This window comes from Calidris pugnax, unplaced genomic scaffold, assembly GCF_001431845.1.
Source record: "Calidris pugnax isolate Ruff unplaced genomic scaffold, ASM143184v1 scaffold18, whole genome shotgun sequence".
In the NCBI taxonomy this organism is placed as follows: Eukaryota; Metazoa; Chordata; class Aves; order Charadriiformes; family Scolopacidae; genus Calidris; species Calidris pugnax.
The window spans coordinates 9,814,437-9,831,684 of record NW_015090812.1 but is presented as its reverse complement, the minus strand read 5'-3'; the positions used below and the strand labels follow the sequence as shown (position 1 = coordinate 9,831,684).

At 53.4% G+C, this 17,248-nt stretch overlaps 1 protein-coding gene across 1 annotated transcript in view; it reads right to left on the bottom strand.

Annotated features, from left to right (window-relative positions):
• The window catches only part of ERI3 (ERI1 exoribonuclease family member 3), a 125,376-nt gene that overhangs the window by 27,179 nt on the left and 80,949 nt on the right, over positions 1 to 17,248 (bottom strand). Inside the window, exon 6 of the mRNA XM_014939371.1 lies at positions 10,776 to 10,875. Coding sequence (XP_014794857.1) covers positions 10,776 to 10,875 — 100 coding nt within the window. The remainder of the gene's footprint in view (positions 1 to 10,775; positions 10,876 to 17,248) is intronic.

The window sequence follows — 17,248 nt, the reverse complement described above, 5'->3', positions numbered from 1 at the left end:
CTTCCCCATCCAGGCCTTGCCCCCACATCCTCTGCTGAGTTACACCGGCTATTAACACAGTCCAAGTTCGTTATCTTAAACAGGCCGCTCAGGACACGGGGCGGCGATCCTTAAACCAATTAACGTGATCCTTTGATTTCGGGGGAGAATGAAGAGGGGACTGTCAGAGCAGCGGCAAGACAGGAGTTACGGGTCAGAGCCTAACAGCACCGAGGTGCCCGTTAGCTCTTAACGAGAGGCGGGGGCCGGCGGGCAGCTGCCAGACCTGGCTCCTGTCACAGCCCTTCTCCACAGCCTCAGCCCAGCGCTGCTTTCTGGGCACCTGGGAGAGCAAAGGAAAGCAGCTCCGTGGTGCTTAACAGAGCTCCAGATGCCAAAAATGCCTCTTCTATGCCATGCCTGTACTGGGGCTGCGATGGTACCACATCACAGCACTCATCCTGGCACGGATGGAGCTCCCCTCTGCCGTGGTGGGCATAGCCATGGCACTGGCGGTCCTTGGCCAGAGGGTCCCGGGCATCCCGGGGTGCCAGGGGCAGCATCACCTCGCGGCCCAAAACTTTCCTCTCTTTCTTTCTTTGCTTGGCCCTTTTTTAAAGCAGAAGTTCTCTCTTAGCGAAGTCTTTCGGGGGAGGTGGAGAGAGAGAGTAGGAAGCCAAAGAGAATCGTCTTGCTAGTCAAAGCCTTTAACAACTATTTTTAATATCAGGCAGAGAAGCAGGATTTTGAAATGAAACAGCCGGTGCCTCTTTGATGGGCGAGCTACAGATCTTGAAACAAGGTCCATTCCCTCCTCCTTCACTAACTAACAGCCATATTTCTCTCATTAAAGACAATCTGGCCGTATTTTCAAACTTCTTAACAAGGCGATCACCGTAATTTGAGATTTCTATTATCCATGCTCCTATTACAGCAGTCTTTTAAGCAGCTGGCTTTTTTTTCCTGCTTTCTTTCCCCGACTTTGTCTCTCCCCTCAAACTGCCATCAGTGGTAATGACGTGCAGGAAACAAGAGCGCCAAGAACCATCTTTTTTTCTCCCCCTTTCTTTTTGGTACTAGGTTGTGTGTGGGGGGGTAGCAATAGGGAATAAAATAAAAAGCGAAATGAAGTTTGGTTATCTCTTATCTGGAGTTTGGTTTTTAATCCGCCCAGGAGCGCAAACGAAGCCAATGCAGTACTTTATCTCCCCCGCCGATCGCGGACCCCCCCCTCCCCAAAGACCCCCAGCTCTCTCCCCTTCCCAAAGGCGCTCGGCCACGGCCCCCTCCCTGCCCCATTAGTCCTTGGCCGGGCTCTGCCAGATGGATGCAATTTGCATAATATCACCGGCGGAGGCTGGCAGATCAACCGGGGTCAGGCTCTGACATCTCCAGCACAGTCTATCTCCAAGTGCTAATTTGGACTGCATTGATCTCTCTTTCTGATTTCTTTGTCATTTACGTCTGCAACGGTTTGACAGGAGATACAGAGACAGACAAGGGGGGAAAAGAAGGGGAGGGGGGGGGAAGAAGAGGAGAGAAACAAAGATTGTAGTTACAGATGTCTTTAAGGGAAAAAACAGATTAATCCAAGGACTCCTCTGAGGGTCGCAGCTTTGAAACATCCTAATTATCCTATTCTTATGAATTCCTGTACAGACTTAGAGGGGGGTCTTGTCAGGGAACTCAGGGGAATGGAAACTTGTTAAATTGCAGTGGAGTCTCTCCGGCTGGCTGCTACCCCTTCCCCTCCTGCCCCTCACAATCGTTTCTCACCACCTGAAGCGGGGCAGCTTTAAACCTGGCGTCCCTCGCTGAGGCAGCCTGCCCTCCGTACCCCGGCCACCACTCTCATTAAAGGCAGATCTTTGGTAAAACTTGGGCAGGAGTCTCTCCTCCTTGCAAACAAGGACCACGGTGCCCATAGCTACCAGCCCCACGCTGCCCAAGGAGGCCAGAGCCAGGACAACATGGATCCCTGACCCCTGGGGATGAGGGCTATCTCCAGAGGGACAGCAGCATCCTTGTGATCTGCTGGGATGCAGGTGCAGGAGGGCAGGTTTGGGGACACGTTGCTGTTGCGAGACAGCATGAGGTTAAAAGACACCTTCCACTGGAGTCCGGCGCAAAACAGGGCAGGCAATCCAAGCTCTTAACTGAGATGTTTATGTTCATTAACAGGAAACTCTCCCCTCCCCGCAGGTAAGGGAAGATGCACTACCATTTAGCCTCGTCTGGGACACGTTGCAGAGACACCAAGGCACCAAAAGAATCCACGGGGAAATCAAAATGTCACTCAGTGTTTTACGTCGCCGCTTTCTACAGAAAAAGCTCTCCAGAAAGTTAATCATCTTCCAAGGCCTCTCACCTAACGTGTGCCTCGTTGTGTCGGGGGATGCATCATGGTGCATGGGCAGGGCTGCTTGTTAGAGGGGCTGGAGAAGAAGTGCCAGCCAACACGTTTTACCCACCCAGCACATGATGGGACAGGGCTTGGGCAGTCCAAGGGTTGTTCCAGCTGGGAGAGGGGAAATATTTTGCAAGGCTCAGCAACACAACTGGACAAATAGCCAACAGCAGGATGGGTCCAAGGCAGTGTGAGGGTCTCTCTAGTACAGATCAGTTCACATCTGCACGCTCCGGGGTTTGGGACCGGCTGATGGGTAAGGCAGAGCACACACAATACAAACCATCAGCCTCTCCTCCTGCTCCTCCTATGCCAATCCCATTATAGAGTGACATGAAAAACGTATTTAAGCGGTTTCTCATCTGTCACTGGGGAAAGGAATTGGGCCAGATGTTGGGCTGCGGATCGCGACTGGCTTGGGATGGAGGGACAGCAGATCTGCTCTTCTTGCCAAGGGAGACAGTTCCCACCACCGGTGGGATGAGTCTGGGGAAAGCCTAAAACCAGAAGCCAGAGGAAGGCGGGGGGTACAACAGCAGTCACGCAAAAAGGCGGCTCCAGGATGATGGCAGTGCCGTTCTGCTGGGGATCAGGCCAGGTCTGGGGCTTGAGACGAACCTGCTCCCATCTGCAGCTGGGTCTCCCAGGCATCGTGACACGGCAAACAACAGATAATCCATAAATCCTTCTTAAATCTTCACAGCCTGACACTGGTGCTGTAAATGTAACTGCTCCCAGCCAGAAGAGAAGGGCTCACACCAACCTTCTGTGCATCCCCAGCGAGCGGGCACTGCCACTGCCTGCCCCAGGGCTGGGAGGAGCACATGGTGGCAACCCAACTCTTCTCAGGCACCCAAAGCCCAGCAGCCCATCTCACCCTCCCCTCCAAAAGCCACTCTCTCTGGGGACAAGGAGCAAGGGGCAAGGTGTGATGAACCCATCGCACCCCCCGGCGGGCAGCAGGGTCGGGCGAGGGACCAACTTTTGGCAGGGTAGGACGGAGGGGTGAGTGCAGTCAACACAAACACTCAATCATCCTTCCTTTCTTTCTTCTGTGCCTCCTTTGTTAACTGCAGGAAACAGCTGAAAGACCTTGAGTTTCCCATTGTAGCGTATATGGGAACAGAGCTGCAGTGATCAGAACATACCCCCCGCTGCTCCCGGGGAAAAAGGGAGAGCAGAATCCTTTCTAAAAAGGGTTTACGATTAGAAGAGTGTTCTGTCACTCTGGCACGCAGTAATCCACTGCGCCACCAAGTCCCTTCAGAGAGATGTCGAAAACTTAAATGACTGAAAGCAAAAGAGCCCCGGCTCAGGTTCCCAGGCAGCCAGACATCCTAATTATCTTTAGATCCACTCCCACACGGAGGGGAGAGAGCACACAAGAGTTAAAAAAAAAAAAAAAAAAAAAAAAAAAAAGGGAAAAGAAAAGAAAAAGAAAGAGGGGAAAAAAAAAAAAGACTGTCACATTGCTTTTTTCTTTTTTTAAAAGCTTGTCTCCGCTCACTGCTTTTCCAGCTGTGACACCTCTCACGGTAGTTAATTAGAATCATGTCACCGCGTTAATGTGCTCTGACTGGACTCTGACAGATGCGCGTCCTCTAACCGGCCGGCCCTCCTTCCCCACCCCTCCTCGGGACGTGGGACCCCCTGCCACCCGCCCGCCACCTTGTCCCCGTGGTCCGGCGGGTGCCGGTCCCCGCATCCTGCCTCCCCGGGTGCTGGGACGTGCCGCCCGGCCGCGACACCCGGCACGCAGCCGCTCCACCTGCTCCGGCTCCTCTGACCTTTACGGGTGCTAATTCAAAATGACACCGCTCATTTGATGACATTTCTGTTGATTTTTACTTAAGTCTCTTTTAATTATTTAACTGGGAGTCTGTCCCCTCCTGCCTCGGGCCGGGGATGCTGTGTGTGGGGCAGTGGCCCCGAGGTAGCCCAGTGGCTGGCTCCGCAGCAGCGAGCCCTGAGCTGGGCTCTCGCTCTCAGCATCCCCCGGGAAAAGGATGGTGTGGTGCAAACGGCACTGTCCCCGGGCACGGCACCAGCTGTGTGCCACCCCAAAGAGCCAAAGAACAAGGTTTGCCTGCTCTGATGGAGCATGGGGTTCTCCAAGGTTTCTCCTATCCCCTGGAAGGGATGGGGAGGATGGGACCAGCTCTGCCAGCCGGGGCCACATGGGCTGGCATGGAAAGTGGTAAAAAAAAATAGAAGGCAGTTCTCAAAACGCTGTCCCCTTGCTCCCCCTACCCCATTGCAGAGGAGGCTGGTGGGCATCAAAGGTGACCGAGAGCCTGCAGATGCTGGGGGGGCTGCGGGCTTCCCTGCACCCATGGCAGAGCCAGGAAAACAAAAGAGAGGGAAGGAAAGCAGGGAAGAGGCTGAAATAAAGCCACCGAGCTCCCAGGACCACCAGCTCCGAGCACCTTTGCCTCATCAGCCCCCGCCATGAGCTCCCCGGGGGGGGCAGAGCTGGCGCTGACAGCCAAAGCCACCCATGATGGCGGGTGACCTGCCGCCTGCCACCGCACTTAGCCAGCCTGGCCCTCGCCGCCCTCTCCTTCAATGTCAGCGCGGAGAGCAGCCCGGAGCCGGCGGGACAGGAGGAGGCAGAGCGATGGGGGGAGAGGGACGGCTCTCCCGGGCTGCAGGCACCCCCGGCAGGCGCTGGCCCCGCTCCCCGCGGCGGTGGCAGCTCGCGGTAGTTAATTAGAATCGTGTCACTAAGTAAATGCGCTCTGACTGGACTCTGACAGACGCTCACCTATGACACCGGGGGCCAGGAGACAATCCACATCAAACTACTGCAGTGTGACCCTTTTAACACAAAGAGTAAACTCACTGCACATCGAGTTGAAGCTCATTAAAACTGTCTACTCTGCGAGCATCCCATTAACCTCACTGTTAAAAACACGCAATTCCTCTTCTTCTTCCCGAGGCCTAATTAATGCTCTGGATCAGGAACAATATCACACCCTAACCTTCCGAGATTTCCAATCAGTAAATGAAAAGAGAGAGATGGAGCCAGGAAGGCACGGTGGCTTGCTGGGTCACCCACCACATGGGCTGCTGACCTGCCCAGGCAAGAAGGGCTTGTCCATTCGGCAAGGTAGAGAGATCCCCATGGAAGGAGCACGGCCCAGCTCCGGCTGGGGAAACCACAGGCACAAGGAAGATGGTGAAGCCCCATGCGGAGGCTCACGGCTCATCAGATTACACCACCTGATGTAAAACAGCCCAGCGAGGGCATCGTTGTCAGGACGGGTGCTACTATGGGACCAGATCTCCTGGTCGCCTAGGATGCACACTGAGGGTTCCTTAGCAAGAGACACGGCAGCCTGGCTAACCTCTTCCCCCCCAAAAAAAAAACCCCAAATCAGGTATTTAGAACTAAACCTAAAATCACAGTAACCTGCGTGCTGAAGTCTAAAATTTAAACAATCAATTACATGCAATTAGGTTCAAAAAAGAGCAGTAGCAAGGGGTAACGTGCTTTAAGGACAGTCAATGCACTGGAGGTAGAAGCAGAGATGACAAATGAGATAGATAGAAACTTTTCCCAGCAATAGCAGCTACTTCTGCAGATTTGGAAACTTGCTCCTTTTTTTTTGGGGTGTATTTTCAGTTCAATAACTGGCTCATTCAGAGCTGAGGAACCACAAAGGACTGAAAAAAAAATGTGTGCCTTTTATCTTTCCCATAATCAGGGAAACAAAAAAACCAACAAACTAACCTGGCAGAGGATGACATGTGCTAATTCTAAAATCTTGAAGGGATGGTTTCCAGAAACACTCCTTCAACTCACCAATCGCTTCTCGCTTTGGTTTCATGCACTAGGTGTTTTTTAAGTAAATGTATTCTGAAATTTACTTTCCCTTCTATATTGAATATATACCAGGGAAGCAGGATTTTACTAGCAAAAACAATTCAAATTACTGCTGGGGTACTTTAGCATGGCATTCCAATTTTCATCCAAAAGCATCACAACTCAAATCATGAGTAATAATGTAATCACCACCTCCTTAATAACAAATAATAATTCACTGTTTTTCTAATGTAACAAACATCTAAAAACGAAGACTAAAGGCATATTGTATTACATAACAGATAAAAATAAATGTAGCAAATACAGGGTGTTTGGTGAATAAAAGAATAATCAAATTTAATAATTGGGCAGTGGTAGGGTAACTGTACTTGGTTTGATGTGTGCTGGTCAGTAAAATTTGACGTTTTTTAGGGAAATGGGTAAAAAAAAAAAAGAAATGCAAAACCAGAAAAAAATCAATTACTGAATCCAAGTGACCTGCTGCCTGATTTAAATCACAACTAAAGCCTGGGATTTTAATCCTTCTGATTTATATCAGTCTCTGAAACTCAGTAGAGAGACCCCAATGCAAGAACATGACTCTTGTGGAGCATGTGAATGCTGGTCTTTGCATGAGAGTGCCAAGACCCCCTTATTACATGCTCCAGCTCTTTTTTGGCAAGCAGTGCCTCAAACACATGTTTTAAGAACCGCAACATGCACATGTCTGTAAGATGAGTAACTTCTTGGCAGGACTCAACCCCGTTTTGTTGAGGGCCAAGAAAACACCAGACAAAAAGAAGTTCCTCACCCCAAGATCCTACTGCTCATACTAGAGCTGACACACATTTAATCCACGTTTGAGGAAAGAAGGAAGGTGCAGAAAAAAGAGTCCTCTCTGGTCCTCAAGGCTACATTCAGCCCAGGGGGAAACCTTACAGCTGAAATACCAACCCAAGGAAAGGCATGAAAGAAAAGGTTTCACTCCTCTTTTGCTCCTTTCCCATCTCCCAAGGATTTCCTGCATCCTCACTCTCTGGAGCAGGACTTCACTACCTCCTTATTCTGCCCGACACTTCTCAGCACATTGAAATATTGACCTTTCCCCTCTTCCTTTACCTTTTCCCTCCCAAGAAAGTAACTGCACCCATCACACCCCAAGGCAGCTGCATTTGTAGTGTATGCAAATACACGTGGTGACAAAAACCACTTTTCTAACCCTTTGGAAGATTTGCAGCTCACTTGCTTGCAAGCAGAAACCAGATGAAAGCTAGAACCTGAGCCCTGTTCAGCAGCTTGCTGTGTGAGCAGATGTATGTCCCAAGGGACGCGGTGTGACACTCCATCGTGCTTCACCACGAGCCCCTCCAGCCCACACACACCAGCTGCTAAAAGTGAGGTTCCCACCCAGAATCCAGCCTTGCCCCTGCAGGGCGCTGAGTGCCCTGAATTCCCTGGATTTTGAACAAGACGAAGGAGAGGAGATACAGTATGGAGGAGGACTGGCCCCAGAGCACGCCAAGAGCAGGGATTTGGAGCAGGTATCTGCTGAAGCCAGTGAATCAGAGTGATTTAAAAACAAAGCAATACACAACCGATCAGGCGAGACGGCAAAATTCCCTGCAAGTTGTTAGCAAAAACAAGTGGCCATCCACTGCAATTTTTCTGTCACATCTGAAGGGAAACATCCATGTTGCACGTCCCTGCATAAGTGAGGTGAGGCTTCACAGGACTGCCTGCATCCCCCCCGATTGCTCCCCACGCTGCCGGGAGGCTGTCCCACATGGCACGGCACTTGTGAAACGACTGTGGCAGGCAAACACATGGCCTTGCTGCTCCCTCCTCAGCACTCTTGGGTTTTCAGGCTTCTGGGCACCAGTGACCCACGAGGCCCATGAAAATCAGAGGCTGACCCTGGTGACAGCAGCCTCGGGCAGCCCTGGGGACCCCACTCTCAGCTCCTCAACCTTGCTGCACCCCAGGACCGGCCACAGAAGAGAAGCAAGGGTCTAGACTGCATGGGAGCATCCCCAGAGCCACAGCCAGCTCCCATCTCACTGTGGGAAGGCAGCACCCTTCGTCCATCTCCACCCTCTTCTCCAGGAGCAGTCCTTGAGAAGTCCATTTATCCGGCTGAGCGGGCAGGGCTGTGTCAGGAGCAAGGCTCCTTTCAGCCAGGGAGGGAAGGGGAGGACAGCCCCGGGCAGGGAAAAGGATGGCTCTTCCCAGACCCAGACCCAAAAGCAGTTGGGGGCATGAAGGAGAGTGGTGAGGACGGCTCAGGTCACAGGGCGACTGTCAGCAACTGGGATGGCTGTTCCCACTCCCAGTGGCCAATATGGAGGGACTCGGCTGTGGAGGACCGACACTTGGTCCAGGACAAGGCAGGAAAGCCAGACCCAAGGAAGGCAGCCCAGCTGGTCTCTGCAGTGAGCAGCCCCTCCTCGGCCCTTGGCCTGGGGACCTTTTGGGCTGTCACTAGAGCTAACGCTTGATCCATGACTAGGACCTGAAAAGCCAGCAGGCTGGGAAATGAAGTGGCCAGAAGTCCAAGAGGCTGGTGCCCTGACAAAATGCCAGGGAAGGCGTGTCTCCAAAAACCAGCATCACCCCGAGCCTTCTCCCAGGAGGAACGCCGGGTTACCAAGCCCTAAAGCCAGCAGCACTGATGGTGCGGGCAGCAGCTGTGCCTGGGGCTCCCAAGCTGGCCAGGAGGAGAGGCCATGCAACGAGCCGTGCCTCCAGCTCATTCCCAGGGGCTCAGCCTGCCGTAAAGCCAGCCGGCACAGGGTGCCAGTGGCTGGCACCTCTGCAGGCAGACAGAGGATGGCGGACACCCAAGGCAGAGCTGCTCTGGACCCAGACCAAATGGAGCAGCCAGCGACACACAGGGCACGTGTGCACCGCTGGCAGTGCCAGGGAGATGGAGACCATCACACTGCTGGCCTGGCATCCTTCACGGCACCCACGAACACCCAACAGTGTGTGAAAGGCAGATTTGCCACCGGGACGGAGCGCTGCAAGAAGGGAGCTCGGCTGGTGGGCCTTGCCGTGCTGCTCCTCTGTGGGCAACCTGCTCGTGGCTCACCCTGGGCTGGGGAGAGCTGGGAGTGCTCCCCCACGGAGGGAGTCTGGCAGAAAGGAAGAAACAAAACCTTCCTAAAGGACTGGAGCAGGGAGGGACATGAACAGCATCTCTCCAAACTCCATCAGGCAGAGACACCTGTGCAAGACGACAGCACTGATATAAACACAGGCAGAAACCACCAGCTGACAGATGATACTCCAGAGCTGGGGATGCTTTGTCAGAGTAAGAGATGACAGCAACAGAGAGCTCTTGCCATAAATAAAATGAGGAAGGACAAGATGCAAAGCAACCCTGCATCCCCCAGGAGACCCCAGGAAAAGCCCGAGCCCACAGAGCAGGACATGCCACACAACTCCTGCAGTCCCTGCTCCCTCCCCGTGATCCCCCCAACACGGCACACAGGCAAGGCAAATCTGCTCCCAGGCAAGGAAGCAAATTTTAATGCTACCTCTGTCAATAATGCAACCAGATCCATAGTTCAAAAGGAGCTTGCTAATTAAAAGCTGGTGAGCTTTAAATAATTCATCTCCTTAACTTGGATTGATTGGAGAGTTTAATGGTTAGAGTCTTGAAACAATATTAAACAGCCTCCTCAAGGCCCAGGTAGCAGGTGACTTTTCCAAGTAAATCTTACCTCCTTGCAAACTTTAATGCTCACAAGTCACCGTGGATGAAGGGTTGGGAGGCAGAGGGAACACCTGACCACTGGTCTCCAAGAGGCAATCCACCGCCCAGCAGAAAAACAAGACAGGCAAGAGTGATGCAGCCCTGGGTTCCAGCCCTGCCTACAGCCCAGTAAATTAGAGCTCCTGCCCCAGCTCTGTGCCCCCAGCGTTAAGCAGGAGGCAGATATATGGCCTTGGGGTCCTGGGCCAGGTTCCCCTCCTCATGTCACTTTGATTCCTAGTGCAGAGGAGCTAGGGGAAACATGGAGCTCTGCCACTGTGCATGGTAGTCTCAGTTGTTTATATTGGAGCAGGCTGCGGGACCATGAAACTCATCACACGTGCGAGCAAACGGGACAATGGTTGGGTTTTCCAGCTGGGGCCACGCATCTTCACCCCACAGCATGTTTCCAGCCAGCTCCCGAGGCCACACTGCCTGGCAGAGCCTCCCTTCCAAGGACACGCACAACATCCAGAGCAGCTGGAGAACTGGCCCGACAGGGAGAGCATCCCGCCCAGCCTGAGGACCCCTGCCCCACGCGTGAGCCCTGGTGCTGCCCACATCCACCCCCAGCCCGAGCACTGCCAGCAGCCAAAGAGAGGAGCAGCTCCTTGGCCAGAGGGACGTTTGCCACGCTGGGATGTGCCAGGCACCAAGAGCTCCTCCCGCATGCCAATCCTAGCATGTCTTCATCCCTTCCACCGGACCTCGTGGAAGGGTTGGGTCTCAGCACCCCAGCCTGGAGCAGCTCTGGGAGCCGAGGCACATCCCGCGCAGCCGGAGCAGCAGGAGCCGTGGGGACGGGACGGGCGCGGGGCGGCAGCACTCACCTATCCCGCTGTGAGGCCTCCCTATGTGCTGTAGGTTCAGTCCTTTGTTCATGTCTAAGAGCCCGTTCTTTGGCCAACTCCCCATGGCAAAGCTGTACGCCTGGAAGAGAGAAGCAGAGGGTCAGACCGGCGCACAGCGCGGACGCGTTTTGTACTCGCCCAGGCCTGTGTTCCCCACGTTCAGTGTGGATGTCCACCATCACCCTCGCAGCAGTTCTCCATGTGCCACCTCCACTAAGCACCCTCACACTGGCCTGTCCCACCTGACGCTCCTCAGAGAAGAGGTGCCCAGGGCCTGTCCTTGCCCAGGTGACAACTTTCATGAGGTTTGCTGGGCACTGTGCCGGATCACTGTCACCCGAGGCCACCGTTGCCACACGGAAGCCAGCTGGGGGCTGTGAGCTCACCCTGCACATCCCTGGGCTGATCCAACACCATTCCTTCATCCATGTTTCATCAAGGATGGGGTCAGCAGCATGAGTCAAGGGGGTCTGGAAAGGGGTGCTCATGCCCAGGGTGGCCCGGCTGGCAGTCCCCTTCCCCTCTGGCAAGCACAGCCCTCCCAGCCTCCCCTCTCCTTTCCATTCCCAGAGCACCAGTTGCCTTGGGGCTCTCCATCGCTGGGAGAAACCCAGCCTGCTCCATCTCCACCAGCATCCCCCAGCCGGAGCGAGGTGGGCAGGAGCCCCAGCAGCACAAAAAGCCACCGGCCAAGGCGAACGTGAAAGCAGCCTCCCCATCACAAGCAACAGCTGTAATTACAGCCTGACAGCCACGTATCTTCTTCATCTTGGGGGAATTAAGCTCAGCGCCGCATTGTGAGCGCTAAGAAGGGCGCGCGGGCTTAGCGTCGCTCACGGCTGGCGCTATCTCCGCTGCCGTGAGGGCCATTGTCCCCAGATGAGATCAGGTCGATCCGGCAGCCCCTATCTCCCTCCTGCAGCAGGGATCATCGCTCGCCACGGCCACGGCGCGGCAGGGCATCACCGACACCCTCCGCGGGCTGGGGACGCCAGGGGAGATGCTCTCAGCTGTGGGAATGGGGACAAACTGGGCGAGAGGAGCTGAGCGGTCCCTGTGGCAGGCAGGTGGGTGGTGGGCTGGTGGGGGGGTCCCCCCCCACCAGCCCACCACCCACCTGCCTGCCACAGGGACCTGCTGCTCTCCCCTGCGCAGCCCCCGCCAGCGGCAGCCCCCCGGGAGCTATGGGGCTTGGGGGAGTTAATTTATTACTGGCCTACGTAACCGTTCACGCTGCTTTGTTACTCCTGCCTTAGCAAAACAGAGGGCTCCACAGATAATTAATAGACAGCATTGCTAATCCTGTTGGGAGATGATTAGCAATTAAAACTCCTAATTAAGTCTATGCATAATTCACTGAAATTACACTTTGTGTACACAACAGGGGAGGTTTCCTTCGCCTTCAACAAACATGCCCTGGCATCTCCATCGCTGTGGGCGGGATGCAGGCTGGCTAGCCACGGGGCAGGGGAGGGTCGGGGGGCTGGATGGGACCCCACCACCCACCTGCCGGGTGGCCCTGGGTGATGGTGGCAGCAGCTCCGTGTGTGGCTCCCTCTCCTGGGCTCCATCCCAAAGAGCAAGCCCAGGCACAGAACAGGGGGGTCCCCACGCTCAGCACCAGCGGATCCAGGCCCAGGATGGCCAGCAGTGGGGGGCATCCCTGGGGAAGGGAAGCTTTGGAGGGAGGATGCACGGGAGAGGAAGGGAGCAGGGCTGTCCCTGCACAGGGGCTCTGAGTGACCATATCACACAGATTCACAGATTTGACAGAGTTGGAAGGGACCTCTAGAGATCATCCAGTCCAACTCCCCTGCTAAGCAGGATTGCCTATCGCAGGATTGCCTGTCTGCCTTCCCAGCCCAGACACATCCCACAGACCCTGACCAAGGAGCAACGAAAGGAGCCCACCAGGGTCCCGGGAAAGCCCCTGGGGACAGTTCTGGAAGGCTCCTGACAGCAGGATGCTAGTGCCAACCCCAGCCCTGCAGCAGCATCAGGGAGGTGTCGGCGCGTGTCCCAGCCCCGGGATCAGCACCGGGTCCATCTTTGCATCGCGTTTCGCTTTCCCCATCAAGGTCATTCGGTACAGCAGCAATACCTGAGCAAACTAGCTAAGCAGCCGGGGTGGAAGTTGGCCTGACCACTGAAGGTCAAGTGTGCACTTATGCATATTCAAAGCTGCCTGCAGGATCGATCGGGTTTTAATTGTTTTTCCTGGGGTTTTGGAAGGAAGTGCCAGGGGCATTGATCAGTCCCAGCCGAGGCTGCTCACACCTCGGGGCTGGCAGGGACCGTGGCTTTGCTGCAGGCAGAGGGAAAGGCGAGCAGAGATGAAGGCAGGCCAGGGGAGAGGCCAGGGGAGAGGCCAGCCGGCCTCGGCCGGGAGGAGGAGCCATCGCCGGGCTGTGGTGGAAAAATAAAGTTTTTTAATTAAAATCGGCAATTCTGAGCCGCCTGCTGGCAGCAGCCACGCAATCAAAAGCGAGGAGCTTTGCTGTTTAATATTTAAAGAGAACGTTTAATCTTTAAATAGGAAAGTTCTTCTTCTGACTGTTAAAGCCAGGCAGAAAGTGCCGGAGGCTCTCTGACGCGGGGGCTCCCCAGCCCACCGGGATGGCCGTGGCCACCGGCTCACCGCAGCCACCGGGACACCGGTGACAACCACAGCTGCTCTGCCACCGGCTCTGCCACCGCTCCAGCCCCGCAGACCCCTGCCCCTGCAGCGCTTACATCCCTGCAGCAAACCCTGAGAAAGCCAGAGATGCCCCCCGTTTGCTCGCAAGCCAAAGGATTTTTAAAAAATGCCACGAAACCCTTTTTTTTGCAAGGAAATCACACTAATCTGTCCCTCCCTCTTGGTTCAGTCCTGGTGTTGCAGGGACTGGGTTGCCCCCTTCTAGGCCAGACACTGAAGCAGGACCAGGACCCCATGGCATTTTATTTTCATCTGCATTTTAATTGACAAAAAATGCAGGCATCTTTTTAAAAAAGCTATTTTTAAATGGTTTTGGACAAAATTCTGATTTAGAGACAAACTCAATGCCTCTGATCTGCTAAAAGCCACCCAAACGACGGTTGCAGAGTAATTTCCCAGCAGCTCGAGCACCATTATTTCCATTCATACCAGCTCCTAGAAAGGTCTCCCTTTTTTCCTGATTTTGTTTGTAATTCTATGAAGGCTGCATTTACCTCCCTGCCAATGCTGCTCTGAAGTCAGATGATTATTAATTATATTTATTTACTTATACAATCCCATAGGCATACGCAGCAGTTCACAGCCAAATACCGCCCTGGGTCCCTGATGCAGGGATCTCGAATCAAAGGTAAGCAGATACTCCTGTGATAAATGTGAGCTAAGAGCAGCAGGAGATTAGGAACATACTGTGTTCCCATGCATAGAGCCAGCACCACAGATAATCCACCAATCCACACCCTGTTAAAAGTGTCAGTTTGGGGAGGTAAGTCCTCAGGTAACCCGTACCTCACATAACCTGCAAAAAATCCCAAAAAATAAAGGTGAGGAGCTATCAGGGAATGAGACATGGGGGTACAGCAGCCTGGGGCAGGGAGATGGTGCGTGCACAGAATCACAGCACCTGGGGCTGGCTTTATAATAAAGCAAAGAGGGTCTGAGATCTTTCTCCTGTTGCTCTGGGTCACAAAATGTCCTGGTGGCCATGCTGCATCTGCCCCAATTTGCGAAGAGCCTGAAACAAGAGCTCCATGGACCACTCCTAGTAGCACTGGGGGTCAAAGATGGTCCTCTGTGCTGGGACAGGAGGGCACAGAGGGCACACCAGTGAGGCTGGGCAGTGCCATGGCACTGCTTGCAGGGAGAACACAGGATTTGTCCAGTTCTTGTAATAACAGTGCCCAGCATGGCACCGAGTTCACCCCACCTGCCCTTGCTGCAATCCCAGTACGAACCAGCCTCCAACCCCAGTAATGCTGGGGCCAGCAAGGTGGCAGCGCCGACACAGCCAGGTCCTGCTGCCCCCCCTCCCTGGGGCTTGTTTGGGCTACACACTGTGGTTTATAAGCAGCACAACTGCAGACAAGATGTTCCGAGGGGTCAGAAAATTCCCAGAACTGGAACTTGTCAAGCTGATGTATTGATCTAAGTGGACTGAATAATGCTCCATCATTTATTTATGGGGAAGTGCCCGGCACACTTCACAAAAACTGGTGTTCGGCAGTCACATTAAGGCAAGATTTAACGTCCCACATCATGCAAACAGGGCACCTGCGCAGAGGTCAGGATGTTCACTCCTGTGGGGAGCCTTACAAATCCTTCCCACACATGTGAGCAGGGACTGGGCTGGTCCTCAACAGACCTGCTGGAGCTCTGCGAGGGCAACGTGCCGCCGCCAAGCCAGCCCCATCCCTTCCACTCATGCCGGTGCCATGATCTGCTCGGCCACCCCCCGGCCCCTCTGCCTTCCACCAAAGCTGCTGGCACAGAGCCCCCTCCTGCCCTGCCCGGCAATCCTGTCGTTTTTCCATGTCCCATCAAGAGGTTTTAAATGTTTTACCCGCTAATTGTAATTTTAATATTAATACGGACACTTTCAGGCAGGGAGAAAATATTTCCTTTTGGAAAAAGATCCTCCCAGGAGGAAAGGGGCTCAGTGATTTGAGAAGATGCTGAAGTGTGGGTACTAAGGAATAATAATAATAAAAAAAAAAAAAAGTGGTTTTTTTTTTCCTGAAAGTTTCCATTAAAAATTTCAAAAAGACTTATGAGAAAAACATGCTTTTAAACAGCCAGAAGGTGGCTGTGAGATCTCCCCAGCTGCCCTTGGTCTGGGCAGGACGTGGGTGCTGGCTGTGCTCCCCCAGGATCAGGCCAGGCACGGCAGCCAGCCGATCAGAGCCACCCCCCTGACATTTTCGCAATGGAGAAAATGGCTTTGCGACAGAAAAGCATCTTCCTCCTCTTGTCATGTCAGCTGCGCGCCGCATCCGCCCAAAATAAGCATTTCCTCCTAACTCCCCTCATTCCACTGCCACCACAATGAGGTGTCAAGGTTTAATATTACTTGGTATGGTGGGAAGAAGAAAAGAGGTCACGTCTACAACTGAGGGGGCTTTTAAACACAGCTTAAAACCTTTCCAGTGCCACCCAGTAACAACCCCACATGGCACCAGGGACTCCAGGGCAGCCCCTCAACATCCCATTTTAATTACACGCCACCTGAAGCCCACTTCCAGGATGGGATGTGGACGTTTCTCACTGGGATCGCTTGCCATGCAGACTTTCTGGCACGACACAAGGCAAACCTAATGACAATTAGGGCCCGACCCCACCGCCAAATCATTTAGGAGCAAGGCTGCTGGATCCGGGGCTGGATGCAATTAAAGAAGAGGCAGGTAATGAATAAGCAGCTTGCCAAGCCCCGGCTGAGAACGGCAGAGCTGCTCTGCCGCAGGGAGGGCACGGAGGGACGCTCGTCCGGCGGGATGGAGGGCTGGAGGCTGGGAGCCCAGGATGGCTCAGCCCTGGCAGCGCTGGAGCTGGCTGCCCTCGCCGGCTGTCGGGAGGCAGGAGCTAAATCCAGGTGTAACGTGCCCCTTTTAAGCAGTTTAGTCAGAAGTGCTGCCGCATTCACAGCTTTTCAAGTATTTTTAAATCACTTACAAAAGCAGGATTAAACGATCAGGAATTCCATTTAATAGGACAAATAAAGAAATAACAATCTACTCCATCAGCCCTGCGAAAGGCAGGTTTGATTTAAGAAAAAAAAAAAAAAAGTATAAAAGAGGGAGAATAAAAAGGAAAGGGGGGTGAAAAAAAAAAAAAGGGTAATGTGTGTTTACTCAAGCAAAGAAAAAAATATTTAAGTGATGTAGGGGAGAAGATTGCGGTAACTAGTGAAGAATAACATCGTCTGCTTTGCTGTCAAATCACACAAGAATTTCAGTAATAGATTCTCATTCTGACACTCAATTCAATTCGAAGGTGATCCTGCTTTATCCCAACACATCAAATATTAAACACTCGTATTAGCCAGGGTGCCGTCGCCTTTCCCGGCTTAGACGCGGCAGGAAGCTTTTCCCCCTACTTTCTCTCACTCGCTATAATATTCTCAATGTTATCTAAACATGCCTTCATACACTGGGGTTCCTTATCACTCCCATTTGGGGAGGGAGGGGGGGGGTGTACTTAAAACGGTATTAGTTTGGGGGGCTTTTATTATTATTATTTCCAAAGCTTTTCAATTTTGTGAGGAAAAAGCTTAGAAAAAGAAAAGGCGGAGGGAGGGGAGGCGGCGAGAGAGGGAGAGGGAGCGCGGGAGCGAGAGAAAGTCTAAGAAAGGGAAAAGCAGCCAGCAGCTCTTGTTTGACTGATGCCTTTCAACAAGGGCAGTCTAGCTTGTCAAAGCCCGGGCTCGAGATGAATTGGCATATCTATTCAGCCTGCCTCTGGATGTCATGCAATACAGTTTCAT